This window comes from Maniola hyperantus, chromosome 11, assembly GCF_902806685.2.
Source record: "Maniola hyperantus chromosome 11, iAphHyp1.2, whole genome shotgun sequence".
Lineage (NCBI taxonomy): Eukaryota > Metazoa > Arthropoda > Insecta > Lepidoptera > Nymphalidae > Maniola > Maniola hyperantus.
In genome coordinates, this window is record NC_048546.1 from 3,178,756 (window position 1) to 3,193,943 (window position 15,188).

The 15,188-nt window shown below is 36.8% G+C and overlaps 1 protein-coding gene across 1 annotated transcript; it reads left to right on the top strand.

Annotated features, from left to right (window-relative positions):
• Positions 1-10,248: 10,248 nt before the first annotated feature.
• Positions 10,249-13,717, top strand: LOC117986665 (uncharacterized). Its single transcript, XM_034973538.2, has 3 exons — positions 10,249-11,444; positions 11,572-11,864; positions 13,495-13,717. Exons 1-3 carry the CDS (start codon positions 10,646-10,648, stop codon positions 13,633-13,635), a joined length of 1,233 nt encoding a protein of 410 aa, XP_034829429.1. The 5' UTR covers positions 10,249-10,645; the 3' UTR covers positions 13,636-13,717.
• Positions 13,718-15,188: the final 1,471 nt, after the last annotated feature.

Here is a 15,188-nt window from a genome sequence, read left to right on the forward strand (position 1 = left end):
TTTAGGGTTCCGTACCTCAAAAGGAAAAACGGAACCCTTATCACTTTGTTGTAACATTGTAAATTGAAAAATTAAAAAGAGCAACCGCCGAGTTTCTTGCTGGTTCTTCTCGGTAGGAACGGCATTCCGAACCAGTGGTAAATTAAACCTGACTATTCATAAGCACTTTTAAAAAGTTTACATGAATAAAAAAACATTCTATTCTATTCTATTCTATTCTATTCTATTCTATTCTATTCTATTGTTGTCTATCTGTCTGTCTGTCTGTCTGTCGGTCTGTAAAGAAACCTACAGCGTACTTCCCATTGACCTAGAATCATGAAATTTGGCAGGTAGGTAGATCTTATAGCTGACATTTGGGGAAAAATCTGAACAGCGTGAATTTGTGGTTACATCACACAAAAATAAATAAATTGTGATCATGAACTAATAATTAGTATTTTAAATTTTCTAAGTAAGATAACTATACCAAGTAGAGTATCATATGAAAGGTCTTCACCTGTGCATTCCAAAATAGATTTTTATTTCTTTTTATGTATCATAGTTTTTGAATTATCTTGCAAAATGTCGAAAAAATACGACTGTAGTACGTTACGCGAGCCTGACTCGCACTTGGCCGGTTTTTTTTATGTAAGTAAGTTAAAATAGCTAAGAATGGCGATCGCGCGTCGCAACGCGTAGTAGCGGGCTGATAGCGGGCGATACGCGTTGGCGTCGAACGTTTATTTCTCAGCTCTACATTGAAAATAATCCTTTGAATATACTAGAAGTACTAGATACCTAATTATAATTTTTGAAGCAAAATTTCTTTACGACTACGACCACACGAGTAGATATCAGCTGATAATCGTCGACTGCTGTGGTCTCGCACCTAGCACCGGCTCCCTGCGATGATGCCGTCTGCCTACCTAGTGGGAAATCTGCCAACGCTGCGCTCTCCGCTGCGACTTTACCATTTCAGCACTTTGGGACTCTTGGGAGCCCAACATCTATCGCCTCTTCGAAATATTATATCCCTAAAAGTAAAAAGTGGTTTTTGAGACCTTATTCTCAATCGTTTACTAATGACAGAGTGGTCGTGGCTATGAATTCTCGTTCACTGCTGCTCGTAAGATTTTTTTTAAAGGAGACCTAAATCCTTCGAAAGTTTTACAGGTTATTTATTTATTTTATAAATAATATATTCAGTAATTTATATGTCTATGGTGCACGTACTTACATCGATAGTACGCGACAGGTCGATATGGCAATCGGGGTGGGGACGCCCCGCACTCCCGTACAGCCCCCGCGCTGGTGCGGGATAGCTTGGGTGACGTGCGGTGGTGCGGGGCGTCTCCCGTCTAATACCCCGATTGGCATCTCGACCTGTCGCGTACCTACTATATTGTAAATTGACACTTCCATACTCCCGAATTCTCTGAACGTAATCATGGCCAATTAGCTATGCGAAACTTGAACTTTCATTGTTTCGTAGAAGATTTCAGATTACAGCCACCCACTTTATCTAATAAATGACCGGTAATCTTACATCTTGTGCCGGAGTTTATAGCAGTCAGTTAGTTGTGCGAAAATACTCGTAGGTATACCTGCGTGATTTCCCTTTAGTTTATATTGGCTTCCTTAAAAGGTACAAGGGAGAAATTACTGAGCGATATTACAGTTTAACGAAATATTGCTCTGTAAGTAATTATTAAATAGGTCTTCCAAAATTCGTAAAATCCATGGCTACTAGGTATTTATCTATTGACAGGTCAAAATGGCAATCGCCCCCGCACACCCGTACAGTCCCCGCGCTAGCACGCTGCGGGCGAGGGCGGGTGACGTGCGGGTGTGCGGGGCGTCCCCCCGGCCTCATACTCCGATTGCCATCTCGACCTGTCGCGGACTATACCTACTTATGTATCGTGAGACGTGTTGCAAAGTGAAAAGATTGTCTGAAAAAGGTAATCGAATATAGCACATTCTAGTATTATTCCTAGTGCTTATATTGAACCTGATACGTGGTTGGAGCATTTCTTCAGATCCGAAAGTAAATATTACGTATCATCAATTTCTTCGCCCCGGGCACCAACTAACGAATGTTCACTTAGTGTCAAACAGGAATTATTTGTTGAAGTTTTTATTGATAGCATCTAGAAAGTCGTATTGTAGCGTGGTTACTCAATATTTTGTGTGTGCTTTAAGTGACAGTGCGTTTCTGTGCGCTTTTATTATTACGAAACAGAATAAATCGTTCCTAATCAATTTTAGAATAAAATAGATGATTGACACTAGCGATATTATGCAAACGTGACGTGCAGACAGTTGTGTTGTACCTATAAGAAAAGTGTATTTGGAACGCTCTCCATACAAAAGGAGTTTAATTGCTATTTAAAATATATTAACCACTCAAATTCAATTAAATTTTGTAGACACTTTCAAAGATTTTCATACAAATCTCTGAACCCTAAGTAGGTCCCTACATAATTCTTCAATGATGTAACTTGGAAACTACATATCTAATATTATTACTTACCGAAATTTTACAAACAACAGACACGGATATTAATTAATAAAAATAATAAAACTTTATTATTTTTAAAGAGTAGAGTCATAAAGTGCAGTAAATGAAAGGACGTAAGTATCGTTAAAAAATCGGAAAAATCTCATAAACAAGTTATGAATTTCCTTTCGCACTGCAGAAAATAGGGTAGGTAAAATTATTCTTTGTCGGATTACAAGTTTTTGATTGAAATTTCAAACAAGTTCCTTTTCAACAAATCATAGGTACTTACGACAATGCAAACGCAGATACAGTTTTCAACATGTTTTTATTTATTTTTATTTGTACCAAAAACATTTACAATAAAGAGAAAAAGAGATTAAAAGTGGACCGGGAAGCACTTGTCTCTATGAGAGATCTCTACCAGTGACCCTTGGCAGTGCGCGAGTATATGTAAATTTTTCATCAGTGCAAACTCAATTTCTAAAAACACAACAGTAGGTACGGTACACTCCTTTTATAAAGTTGCATTCTTTATAGGACGGAATGTGAAACCCATGTCCAATACATTTTCTTCTATCTAATATTTATTAAATGCATCATGTATGTGTTCATACATTTTGAAATCAGCCTTTTCTATGTTTAAAGCCAACGGAGCTCAAGAACACCTGTATACAATACAATACAATACAATACAATACATTATTAATCTATATGAATATAATAGTAACTAGATGATATTATGTGGTGATAGTCTAGTGGTTAAGACATCAGCCTGCTATTCGCCGGATTGGGGGTTCGATCCTGCCCGCACTTTTAACCACCTAACTTTTCTTCTTTAATGATAAAGGAAACCTGCTTGAGAGTTCTCCATAATGTCGTCTTCAATCACGTCGCAAGGGAGCAACAGCGGATTGACGTAGTTTTTTACATACTTCATCATCATCATCAGCCTGTGGATGGCCATTGTTGGACATAGGCCTGCCCTAAAGAGCGCCACCACACCCAGTCCTTAGCATTCCTCATCCAGCCACTTCCCGCCCGCCTCTTTATATCGTCGGTCCATCGTGCTGGAGGGCGTCCCACACTACGCTTGCTTATAGGTACGTGGTCTCCACTCAAGGACTTTCCGGCTCCAACGCCATCGCCTCTACGAAAAGTATGACTTCCACTTCCACTTCAGCTTGCTAATAGTTGGGCTATGTCAGTAACCTTAGTTCTCTTGCAGGTCTCCTCATTTCGGATCTTATCCCTCAGGGAAACTCCTAACATAATTTTAGATACTTACATAAAGTTAAAGAAAGACCAAAAAAGAAATAACGTGGGCTTGTTTTTATTCCAGAAAAAAAAGAGTGCCCACAGGATTTTGAAATCAGTAAATCCCCGCGGACGAAATTGCTTGCATCTTCTAGTTTAGGCAGAGTGAATGATCAAAGAACAGATTAATACTTATTACTTACTAAGTAGGTACTTATCAATTAGAACTGATGACAAGAAGTCAAAATATTATTATTAGTAGTCGTAATAAAGTAAGTAATCGTAAAGTAGTCCTAGGCTGTCGCCCAGCAGGGGAAGTGACGAATGCTCGTGACTCGTGAGGGTTACCTATAACATTGCCCTCAAAGAGGTTGCTTCGTGATGACCACGACCGCTCTGCCAAGAGTGTTACGATGAAGAAGAAGTCATAATAAAAGGAAAGGTGAACTTATTCCTAAATCTGAAAAGAAAGAAACAAAGACAAAAGGCTTTTGTGAATTATTTTCTTTTAAAACAAATCTTTTGGAAACACAATTACGTTGTAGGATGATATTAATTTAGAAATAAAATGTATAATAACGTTCACACTCACGACTAGACAATTTTAATGCGATTTTCTCTATTTTAGCGGTTCTTACAATACGATTTTCTGTAGTTATCAATTATCGAAAAATATTATGTATTAAATTGCTGATGTGCGTTAAGTCAAATTTTGGTGAAATTTCGTAAATGAATTAGACATTAGCACAACTCTTGAAGCAACCAAACAGTTGCAGTAACACAAGAAAATATATAAGTAACTACCTACTTAAGTATCAGCACTAACTCTTTATCTAGCCACGTTTGTGACAAGACAAGTAGTTATTAAAAAAATATGGTAAAAAGGGATGAGGGGAAATTTCCAAGGACATTTTGTGCTCATTTTGTAAAACCAGGTACAATAAGTACAGCATACGGACTAGAGCATGTACTATGTATCACCCGCACTTCCGCTACTACGCATGCAGGAAAAGCAAGCAACGAAACAAGAAATACACACTACTACCACGCAAACCTCTAAACACACTATGCGTGTTTCACTCCGACACCGTAGCATCGTGGTGTGGGTCCGTCATCAATGGTAGCATCCATAAAAGATGCCCTGCCAAGATTATGCCTTCAGACGAAGCGAACGTTTTAATTTTTTTAAGTTTAATAACTTGTTTAACTTAGTAAAAATGCGAAAAGGCAACTTTTTCTGTGTATTTATTTATTCTTTTGTTGTTTCTAATTATTAATCGCGAGAATCTTAGCGCAATATTAAGCGAGTCGCCAAGGTGTAACCGATCTTTAAATAGCAATAGAAACGTATATATGTTACTGACTTCTATTTTTAGCCAGAAGCTTTATTTATGTGTTGGGCAAATGTTCGTCTCTCCATTGTCGCAAAAAAAGAAAAATGTTTTGTGTTTTTATCCCGCGTTTTCGCGTCGGGAAACTGACACGACGACGTAAAAAAGCTTTAGAGATAAATTGTAAAGAATACTTTTACCAGCTTAAGTAACAATTTGAATTATGGTTTTATGCAATGCATAATATACCCATCGCTTTATTTTCTGTGCTTTGATAAATCAGTCAGTCAGTCAGAGCACCGGGCAAATCGGGTAGCTTACGTGTTTTTCTGAGAAGGTTTTTGCGATATGTTTTCCTTACTTTGCATAAAAGATTTTAAGCTAAGTAAGGAAAACTAAAGAACTTCTTCAAAAGGACGAGCTGAAACTAACAGCTGGTCCATTGTGGAGAAGGGTGGGTGGCACAGGACCGTAAGCACTGGCGAGAGTTAGAGGAGGTCTTTGCCGAGATTTTTTGTGACTTAACTAAACCATTATAGAGTCTGAAATAGGCTAAAAGCTATTTTTTTAAGGAAAACTAAACTAAACTAGATGGAAATGTGCTAAGGAAAGAGGATGACTGACAGTACAAAAACACCAAATTGATAAATAATAGTTTCTAAAAAGTATATGAAATTACCAGATATCGGATTGCATTACTGAAGAATACAGTTAAAGAATGAAACATGTAAAAATAAAACATCAGTTATTGCGATTGAGGTTTCAGATTCACACTTTCTACCGACTGTTGCTTTGCTGCTGCAGTCGGTTACCAAAATATAATATGATCGATAGACAACTTTCTCTTTATTCTAAGTGACAATCTCAGATGTTAGACAATAAACGCGTTTTTCTAAAGATCTTTGTGTTTACGGCATAACGACTAGGGTTGCCAAATCTTTGCAAATTAGGTATATAATACTTCTTTTAGCACACTGATATTTACATTACATTCAGTCGTCTTGCCTATCGTAAATGCATACCGCATACCGAATGTGTCTGTTTTGCTCAAGTCGTAAGGGATGGTTGAATAATAATTTCTTTATTTCCGTAGGTATATTGTGTAAAATTGATAGGTCATGCAGATCAAGATGCAGAGTGGGTATATTATATTGGATGTCGTGCGTCATGAATGACATTAGCTTTACGAAATATATGTGGGAATTCTTTGAAAGAAAAATATATTTGAAATGAACTAGATAAGCCGAATTTTTCCCTATCTCTATAGAATGTAATTGTCAAATAACACCGTACATAGGGGTCATTAAGCATAATATTTATCAAAAAGGTTGACGGGGAGCTTGAACGGCAAAAAGTGAAACAAACAAACGACCAAACTCGGCGCTGAAACACTTGAAACTTGAAATACACCTCATTGTTTCCGGCAGTTGTGATTGGCTATTGGGAGAGCGAGTCTAACTTCACATCTGTCGAGTGTCCCACAAGATCTCACAGCTTGTTTACTACATCCTGAATTTTATCCCAAAAATGTGTCAACCCTGGTAACAAGCCACAGTTAATCATGAAAGTGGGTTTGATGAGTCTTTTGATGTTTGGGGAAAGGCGCGATTAAAATAAAAGATTTTCGTGAGGCATTACTTTGAATCAATCTATGGATTGTTTGAATTAGTGTTTATTTTATTTCGAATGCAACTGTCTAATGTCAAGGATTATTATTATTGATTCTTAATCGCACCTATAAATCAGTAGGTAGGTACGCTTATTATAAATGCGAAAGTGTGTTTGTTTGTTGGTTTGTCCTTCAATCACTAACTTGTGGTAAATGGAATTAAAAAAACATCGTCAAATCGCTATATTATGATGAAACTATGGAATACCTACATAAATAAATAATTGGAAAAGCCTAGTACATTTTCATTTTTATTTTCTTTATTGGGTTTACCAACAGCTTAGTCATTCACAAAAACAGTCACAAAAACAATTTTATCTATTTAAAATACATTCACAAAATGACAAGCTTATTATAGGCAACCACAGCATGCATAAACTTATCATACATTTCCTAAAGCTAATTATAACAGATTACACAGATACATAACAGATTACCTAGAGAATAGAGACTCAGTTCAATATTCTCCCAAAAAATATAGAAATTAATGCTCAGATTTATGAGCAATTTTTTTGCTTATTACAATTTTAGTACGCGACAGGTCGAGATGGCAATCGGGGTATAAAGCGGGTGGACGCCCCGCCCACCGACACGTCACCCGCGCTATCCCGCACGTGGTTAGCGCGAGGGCTGTGCGGGTGTGCGGGCGTCCCCATCCCGATTGCCATCACGACCTGTCGCGTACTATAGGTATACTGGAAACATAAAGCTTTATCAGCATTGCCGAGGCGGGAACGCGGCGCGTTATCGTCGAAATCCAATATCCAGTTTATTTTGATACGTCCAGCCGGGCATAATGAAAAGAGAGGATAACTGCCTGGATTTATTCATGGGCTCAATAAAAGCAGCCTTTTGAATGTGATTCCGCAGAATTGGTGGGATATTATGTAAACTCTTCGTATAGGTAGCTAAACAAACATTGTATCAGCTTTTCCTATCTGGAGTTTTATAATATCTTTGGGTACGGCTTTGGTTTATCGTTAGTACCTCATGTGGTACTTCTACCTATCCATAGATGGACAAAAATGTCACTCCCGTTACGGTATTGGCTTGTATAGTTATAGTTCTTGCATTTCACGAGGGCGAGTGGCTCATGCTTGTGTTTTTTATTATTAAGAACTAGCTGATGCCCGCGACTTCGTCCGCGTTGATTTAGGGTTTTTAAAAATCCCGTGGAAACTCTTTGATTTTCCGAGATAAAAAGTAGCCTATGTCCTTCCCCAGGATGCAAGCTATATCTGTATCAAATTCCATCAAAATCGGTTGAACGGATGGGCCGTGAAAGGCTAGCAGACAGACAGACAGACAGACAGACAGACACACTTTCGCATTTATAATATTAGTATGGATACCTATTAGCCATGTTAAATGACTAATATTCCCCTTTCCTCTCCAACTAAGCGTCAAGCTTGTGTTAGGAGTAGGTACGACAATAGTTAAACAGGCGGGGTTTGAACCGTCGACCTTTCGATTTTCAGTCCACTCCTTTACCCGTTGAGCTATTGAGGCACTGAAGAGGTTTGTCGTATCGGTATGTAAATGTGTGCGTTTGCGAGCGCTTGCTCGCGACTGAAGCCTCATCCTGATCCCATCACCGGCCCACTACTGAGACGGGTTTCCTCTCAGAATGTAAAAGGATTAGGCTATAGTATAGATAGTCAGACTGATATACCAAATACTTTCGCATTTGTAATATTAGTACGGACGTGCATATTTATGTCAGAATGCAATAACCTAAAAGAGACACCACAGCAATTATTATAGATTCACACTACTTATTGTTTCTAGATTAGGTAGATCAAGATCAGTATGTATTTAGATAAGGAGGCAGGTACCTGCGTGTTAAGAAACCTCCCGCCAGAATAATCAGACCTAAGCCAATTAAAACAAAATTAAACCAAGCATAAGCAAAACCTTTCTTCTCTTCGTAATTTTCGCGATTCATGTGCATTCCAGCATTATCTGATTATTCTACCTTTAGGTAGGTAGGTAATTAATTTGAAATTTTGAAAGTTATTTTTCTTCACAACAGTTTTCAAACCTCCAACTAAACATTTAGTAAAAATGAAATAAACTGATATTTTTAATAACTTTTAAATTTATTTTAAACTAACTAGATGATGCCTGCGATTTTCCGGGATAAAAAGTAGCCTGTGAGGCGGTATACCTTCCTAAGTTAAATATGTCTCAAGGATGTAAGCTATCCCTGTACCAAATTTAGTCAAAATTGATGAAGCGGATGGGTCGTGAAAAGGTAATAAACAGACACACTTTCTCATTAGTACTTGAATAGGGATAAATTAAAAAGTTATTGATGAATGGAAAAACAATCTGAAATTTTGGTTTTACAAAATCTCACAGTAAAATTCCAATAGCTAGGTATCTACTGCTGGAAAACTGTTTGTGAAAACTGAAAAGGTTTTCCTTTTATGTTTTTTATTTTAAAAAATATCCCCCCGAGACAAAATTAAGGTGACTGAATTAAATCTGAACTCATTCTTAATACAATAACCGAGCTTGATAATTTTTTTTACACTTGTAGAGGCACTCAAATTAAATTCAATTACTTCCTAACAGCACCTCTGTCTCGGAAATGAATAAGTTATTATTTGTAAGAACTTGTTGCCGCCGAGTTGAACCAGGCGCCTGAAGAATTCAGTATTTACACAGCCTGTTTATTAATTTAAGTTTTCACGCGGCGCTTTTGCTATGAAAATAAAATATTGAAAGAGTTGGCCACCTAACTAGAGTTAATTAACTAAACAGTAAACACTATAGTTTAAGGAGTTAGTTAAAGTATATTTAATTACTATAACGTCGGCAAATGATTAGGTATGTATTTTACCTTCTAAAGAAACAAAATACTTAGTAGCTGCAAAGATGCAGTTGAGCAACATGATAAGAATAAGAGTGCTTTATCTAATATTGAAATTTTATTCAGGTGTTGCCGTGGTAAACTGAAGATAATAATAATATAACCAAAACCTAGAGTAAATAATTATATCTACAGTTTGAAGATAGATTGTTTTCCTGGTAGAGTATCTAGTAGCTGCAACCCGGAAAATTTAAATACTTTTCGAAATTGATTCAACTACCTAACCGTTTACAAGACAGATATTTATATTACTGACCAAGAGGTCATCCAAATATCGCGTAATAGATTCCGAACAGTTTTAGGTAAAATATTGAAACCAAAAACTTATAGTAACCTTTATTTAAGCCCTCGACATATATTTTTGGCATAACAAAACAATGACGTGAAATCGTTTAGATTGAAACGAGGCCATAATATTATAGAGAAATTTAACAGCCGTCAAATTGTTTAATTAATTCCAAAATAAGCTATTAAGACTAACAGTAATTAGGTCTAAGACAAATTACCAGAAAATCATTTTGGAACGAATTATTCGAGTGACGATTTCATGGTTTCTACAACTGTGCATAACGGTCCTAGAAAAACTATTACAGAAATATCTCGTTTAAAATTTTCAAGCACTCGATGTTATAGGTATATTAATACTTGCAAATCATACCAGATTGCATACATAACTTAATTGAATGACTGTGAAAACGGCGTTACAATAGCGCTCGCATTCTCGATAAATAATATTCTTCGAGAAAACTTATCACCCGTAATGGGTTGCGTAAACGCCCCACTGCCGACTCCAGTGAACTGGAAAGCAAGGTCTCCGGCTGGCTTATTGTAGTTGACAGTAGCGTTCTCATTAGAACCAGTTAAGACAATAACACAGGAAGGAAACGACCTGGCACGGACTCCCATACCCGTGAAAGTATCGCGCGACAAAGCCTCTGCTTCGTTCCACTGGATTGAAGGGACTATAAATAAACTGTGCAATCCTAAAATGACATTAGTTGCACGACATTGGTGACAATTACATCAGTAAGATGTTAAAGTTAGTTTTCATACTCATCCTTGCGTCGATGGGAACGCAAGGGATAAGAGTGGAACTAAATAATGAGAAAACACCATTCGATTACGTAAAGGAACGTTTGGGTTCAATGCCAACTGACCGGAAATTCGGGCTGCCACTATCGGACTCTTACGAAGTTGAAGAAAGTGAAGACTATCCACAAGAAGAGGAGAAAATCAACGTAGCAGCGTCAACGGTTTTGAATACAGTGTCGGGTGTGAGCGGAATTGGTATTGGCCAAGGATTGGGGTTAGGAGGAATCGGCTTAGGTGGATATGGCATTGGCCAAGGCTTAGGTATTGGTCTTGGTGGCTTGGGCGTTGGTGCAGGAGGAAGGCTAGGAGGTATAGGAAGTGGAATTGGTGGTGTTGGTATTGGTGGTGTTGGTACAGGTGGAATTGGTCCTAGTGGTGTAATCGGCCCTGGTGGTGTAAGTCTTATAAATCCTGCTTTGGGAAGTATTGGCGTTGGAGGAATCGGATTTGGAAATGGTCTGTTTTATCATCCGGTTTTAAGCTCCCAAGTTGGTGGTGGTTATGTAGACAAAAAAGCTTATGACGTTGAAGAAAAAAAAGGGGCAGATGCCAATATAGAGAAAATTGAAAAGAAAGCCGGCGAAGAAGCTAAGCATGGTCACGAAGGATTCCAGCAAGCCGCTGCAGCGGCAAAGGCAGAAAAGGGTGAATCGAGTTTTTACAAAGACGAAGAAGCTAAGAAAAAGGCTGCTGGAGATGAGAAGTTTTACGAAGGTGGCCAAAAAATTGATAAACACGGTGAGTTAAATTTTAATTTCTCTAAGTTAAAATATATCTGTAAATACGTCTAACGACATAATTTTTATTATAATAATATAAAGCAATGCTGAATTTTTTTTTAAACTTTATTCTTGTTTCTTTTCAGGTGCAAATGAAGAGGAACTTAAAAAAGCTAAAAGTCACAAAAAAGGACACGTTCATAAAGGATTTAAGTCATCTAGCAGCAAAAACGAGGAAGAGAAATCCGAAACATTTTATGACGAAGCACACGATGAATCAGACCACAAGATTGCGGGACATAATGCTGGATCCTTTGGAGAAAACGCTCACCAAGGTTTCAAGGGAGCACATGAAGAAAAGATACTTGATGCGAATGCTCATGGCAAGGAAGGGCACCATGCTGTGGAAGAAAAGATTGACGATTCTAAAGCTAACAAGGTAAGCATTCTAATATATAGTAAGATATCTCCACTTTTAAACCTAATAATAAATCTCCCCTGGGTTGTACCAATAAGTCAAAGACATATTTATTCTTTTATTAGATACAGTTTACAAATTCCATTTTTGTATTTCTTCGGTCGTCGCCAGAGCTTCGTTTTGACGTAGTTAACTATTGCTGATGTCTTCATAATTAAAAGACTTTTCAATAAAAATAATATTACCGAAATAATATTTAGTAACTTATCAAAAGCCATTAATTAAATTAAAAACAAATTCTAATTACCTATTAATTATTTATTAATTAATTGTTGAAGTGTTGTCGAGAAATGATTGCGTTAATTAAAGTAAAGCAAAAGCAAAGACAAAGTTAATTATAGCATTAAACATTAACCTAATAACATACATGAACGCTTTCAAAACTGTTTGCTTTTCATAACTGAGTTGAACGTGAGTAGAATGTACCTACCTACTTTGTTTGCAAAATTTAATCAAACATCTAAGATATATTTTCTCTTTTTTTCAATAATAAAAGATCAGTAGGTAACGTAGGAGTAGGGTTTCTTTTGATTCTTGTACAAAGTACAAGTTAAAGTTAAAATTTTCCCGACCTATATAATATTTGTAAGCATTGAGTACTTTTTAACCAACTTCCTAAGTAGGTACTTAATAATTCACTCTGGACTCTTTTTTTCCCTCTTTTTTTTTTGGGGGGTTGAGTCATAGCTGACTATGTCACCCCTGTAAGTAAAACATCGCATCGTTAACTCTGTAAACTCTTAGTAATACTCTGGTTCTTTCGATTCGCGATACACGTTTGTAAGGTATTAAAAAAACAATAAACAGAGCAGACAATAGTCAAGCAAACTGAAACTATGCTTATATTTGGAAGGCCGACCACGCTATAAAATTCAATTGTCGCTTGCGGTTTTCATTTGTTCAGATTCAATTATTTTAGTATCTAGTATGGTAGCAGTGCGGATATTTTATAACCTAAATACAATACTCTCCTAATCATTCACATTTGTTTTTTATCTAAATATATAAAAGGAAAAGGTGACTGACTGACTCATCTATCAACGCACAGCTCAAACTACTGGACGGATCGGGCTGAAATTTGGCATCCAGATAGCTATTATGACGTAGGCATCCGCTAAGAAAGGATTTTTGAAAATTCAACACCTAAGGACAGTGATGTGGTTATATCATAACTCTATGCCTAAGGGGGTGAAATAGGGGTTTGAAATTTTTGTAGTCCACGTGGACGAAGTCGCGAGCATAAGCTAGTTAATAATAAAAGTTTTGAATTACTTTTTTAAACAAATTATTTCACATATTTTTGATGTGATGCTCAATGTTATAAAAGCGTTAGCCTGGTCTCTCTCCGGTCGTGTTTTAACAAAAAAAAAACAGAAAAATGGACAATTTAGCAAGTCAGTTTATTTACATAGAAAAAGTACAATTGCTGGATCGGATGAGACTATGAGGGCGAAGGAATTAAGAGAGCACCTGTGTTCTCACACAAACGCACTTGTGTCTCCTGCGTAGTCGGCCAGTCTTCGTCGAAACTGGCTGCTGCGGTAGATTTTCGCTCAAGAAAACATCAATGTATTTTTCTTTTCTTTCCCAGGGCGAGTTCTTGCAAAAAGGCTTTCAGGAGGGAACAGAGCTTTTAGAGAAGTTCAACAACTTGGGTGCTCAGGCAGTGCATGGTCACCAGGAAGCGAGCGGGGGCTATCAACAGAACAAAGGAATTCTTCCGATACATTAGTCAAATCTTACATGTAAATTGAAGTCTTGCATAATATCAACCATGAATATTTGGTCAATAAATTCGTTATCTTGTTTTTGAAGTTTTGACTTTCATTTGTATGCTTATGGTAGGCTCTTTGCACCGTATTCCTTCTTTGTTGAGAATAAAGACCCCTTTTGATAGAAAGCTGAAATTTTGCACAAAGGTTCCCATAAGTAATGTAGACGAGGAATAAGGCCGGATTTTTCGTAATTCCCATACGAGCGAGAGTTCATTAATGAACAATTAGTCACATAATATTGATAACTCTAATATTACCTACTAATTGACACCTGCGTCTTCGCTTGGATTTCGGTTTTTAGGGTTCAGTACCTCAAAAGGAAAAAGGAACCCTTATAGGATGACTTCGTTGTCTGTCTGTCTGATTGTCGTGTCTGTCAAGAAACCTACAGGGTACTTCCCGTTGACCTAGAATCATGAAATTTGGTGGGTAGGTCTTATAGCAGACATAAAGGGAAAAAACTGAAAACCGTGAATTTGTGTTTACATCACAAAAAAAAATTAAAATGTGTTCATGAACTATTAATTAGTATTTTCAATTTTGAAAGTAAGATAACTATATCAAGTGAGGTATCATATGAAAATATAATACCACACTAGATATACTAATTGTACTTCACCTGTAAATTCTAAAACAGATTTTATACCCAAGTACGGAACCCTCGGTGCGCGAGTCTGACTCGCACTTGGCCGGTTTTATTAATTCCCGAAGGAATCATTTGATTTTCCGTGATCTGTCTTATGAAGTTATGTCCAGCTCTAGGATGCAAGCTATATTTGCGACATATTTTGTCAAGCACGGTTCAGATAGACAGACAGACACACTTTCGCATTTATAATATTACCTACTTAGTACGAATGGAAGTATGAATAGTTCATAGATTAAAATAAAACCATTTATACGTAATATGAAATTTATTATTTACCAAATCGGCAAAATAAATGCTTATCAAACTAGCTAGAGTAAGTACCTACTGTTTATTTATAAACTAAGACATTTAAATAAAAACTTATCGTATAGTTATCAATATTAAGAATACCTACCTATTATGAAAATGTTGACGTATTGAAAACATGCGAATTTAATCCAATTGTTTTATTAATAGACAATTAGTTAAGTTACATGCAAATCAATAGAAGTGCTGGCGAACAAAATAACAGGACGACATCGATATAAATGACAAGATATGGCCAAGCGAACAAAACTTCTCACGGTTTAGAAACCAAATAAATCAGCGCCACCTCTTAGATACCTACTAATGAAGACCCGTTTGAAATCCAGACTTCGCTGAGGTTGCATTGGTGCATAAGCACCAATCAGTCGGTGCCATTTTGTTTGTTCAATAACTATGTCTATAAGAACTATACTTATCGATGCCATAATAGTTAATTTATTCGTTTTTATCATAGGTATAACATGTATGTCTATTATAATATATGTATGTACAGGTCAAACACATAACCCTTCTTTGGGCTTTGCCGCAGTCCGGTAAAAATAGATTAAGTTTAAT

Coding starts and splice junctions, on each gene's coding strand:
- LOC117986665 (XM_034973538.2), top strand. CDS start 10,646: ATGTTAAAGTTAGTTTTCATACTCATCCTTGCGTCGATGGGAACGCAA. Junction 11,445..11,571: donor CCAAAAAATTGATAAACACG/GTGAGTTAAATT, acceptor GTTTCTTTTCAG/GTGCAAATGAAGAGGAACTT. Junction 11,865..13,494: donor ACGATTCTAAAGCTAACAAG/GTAAGCATTCTA, acceptor TTTCTTTCCCAG/GGCGAGTTCTTGCAAAAAGG.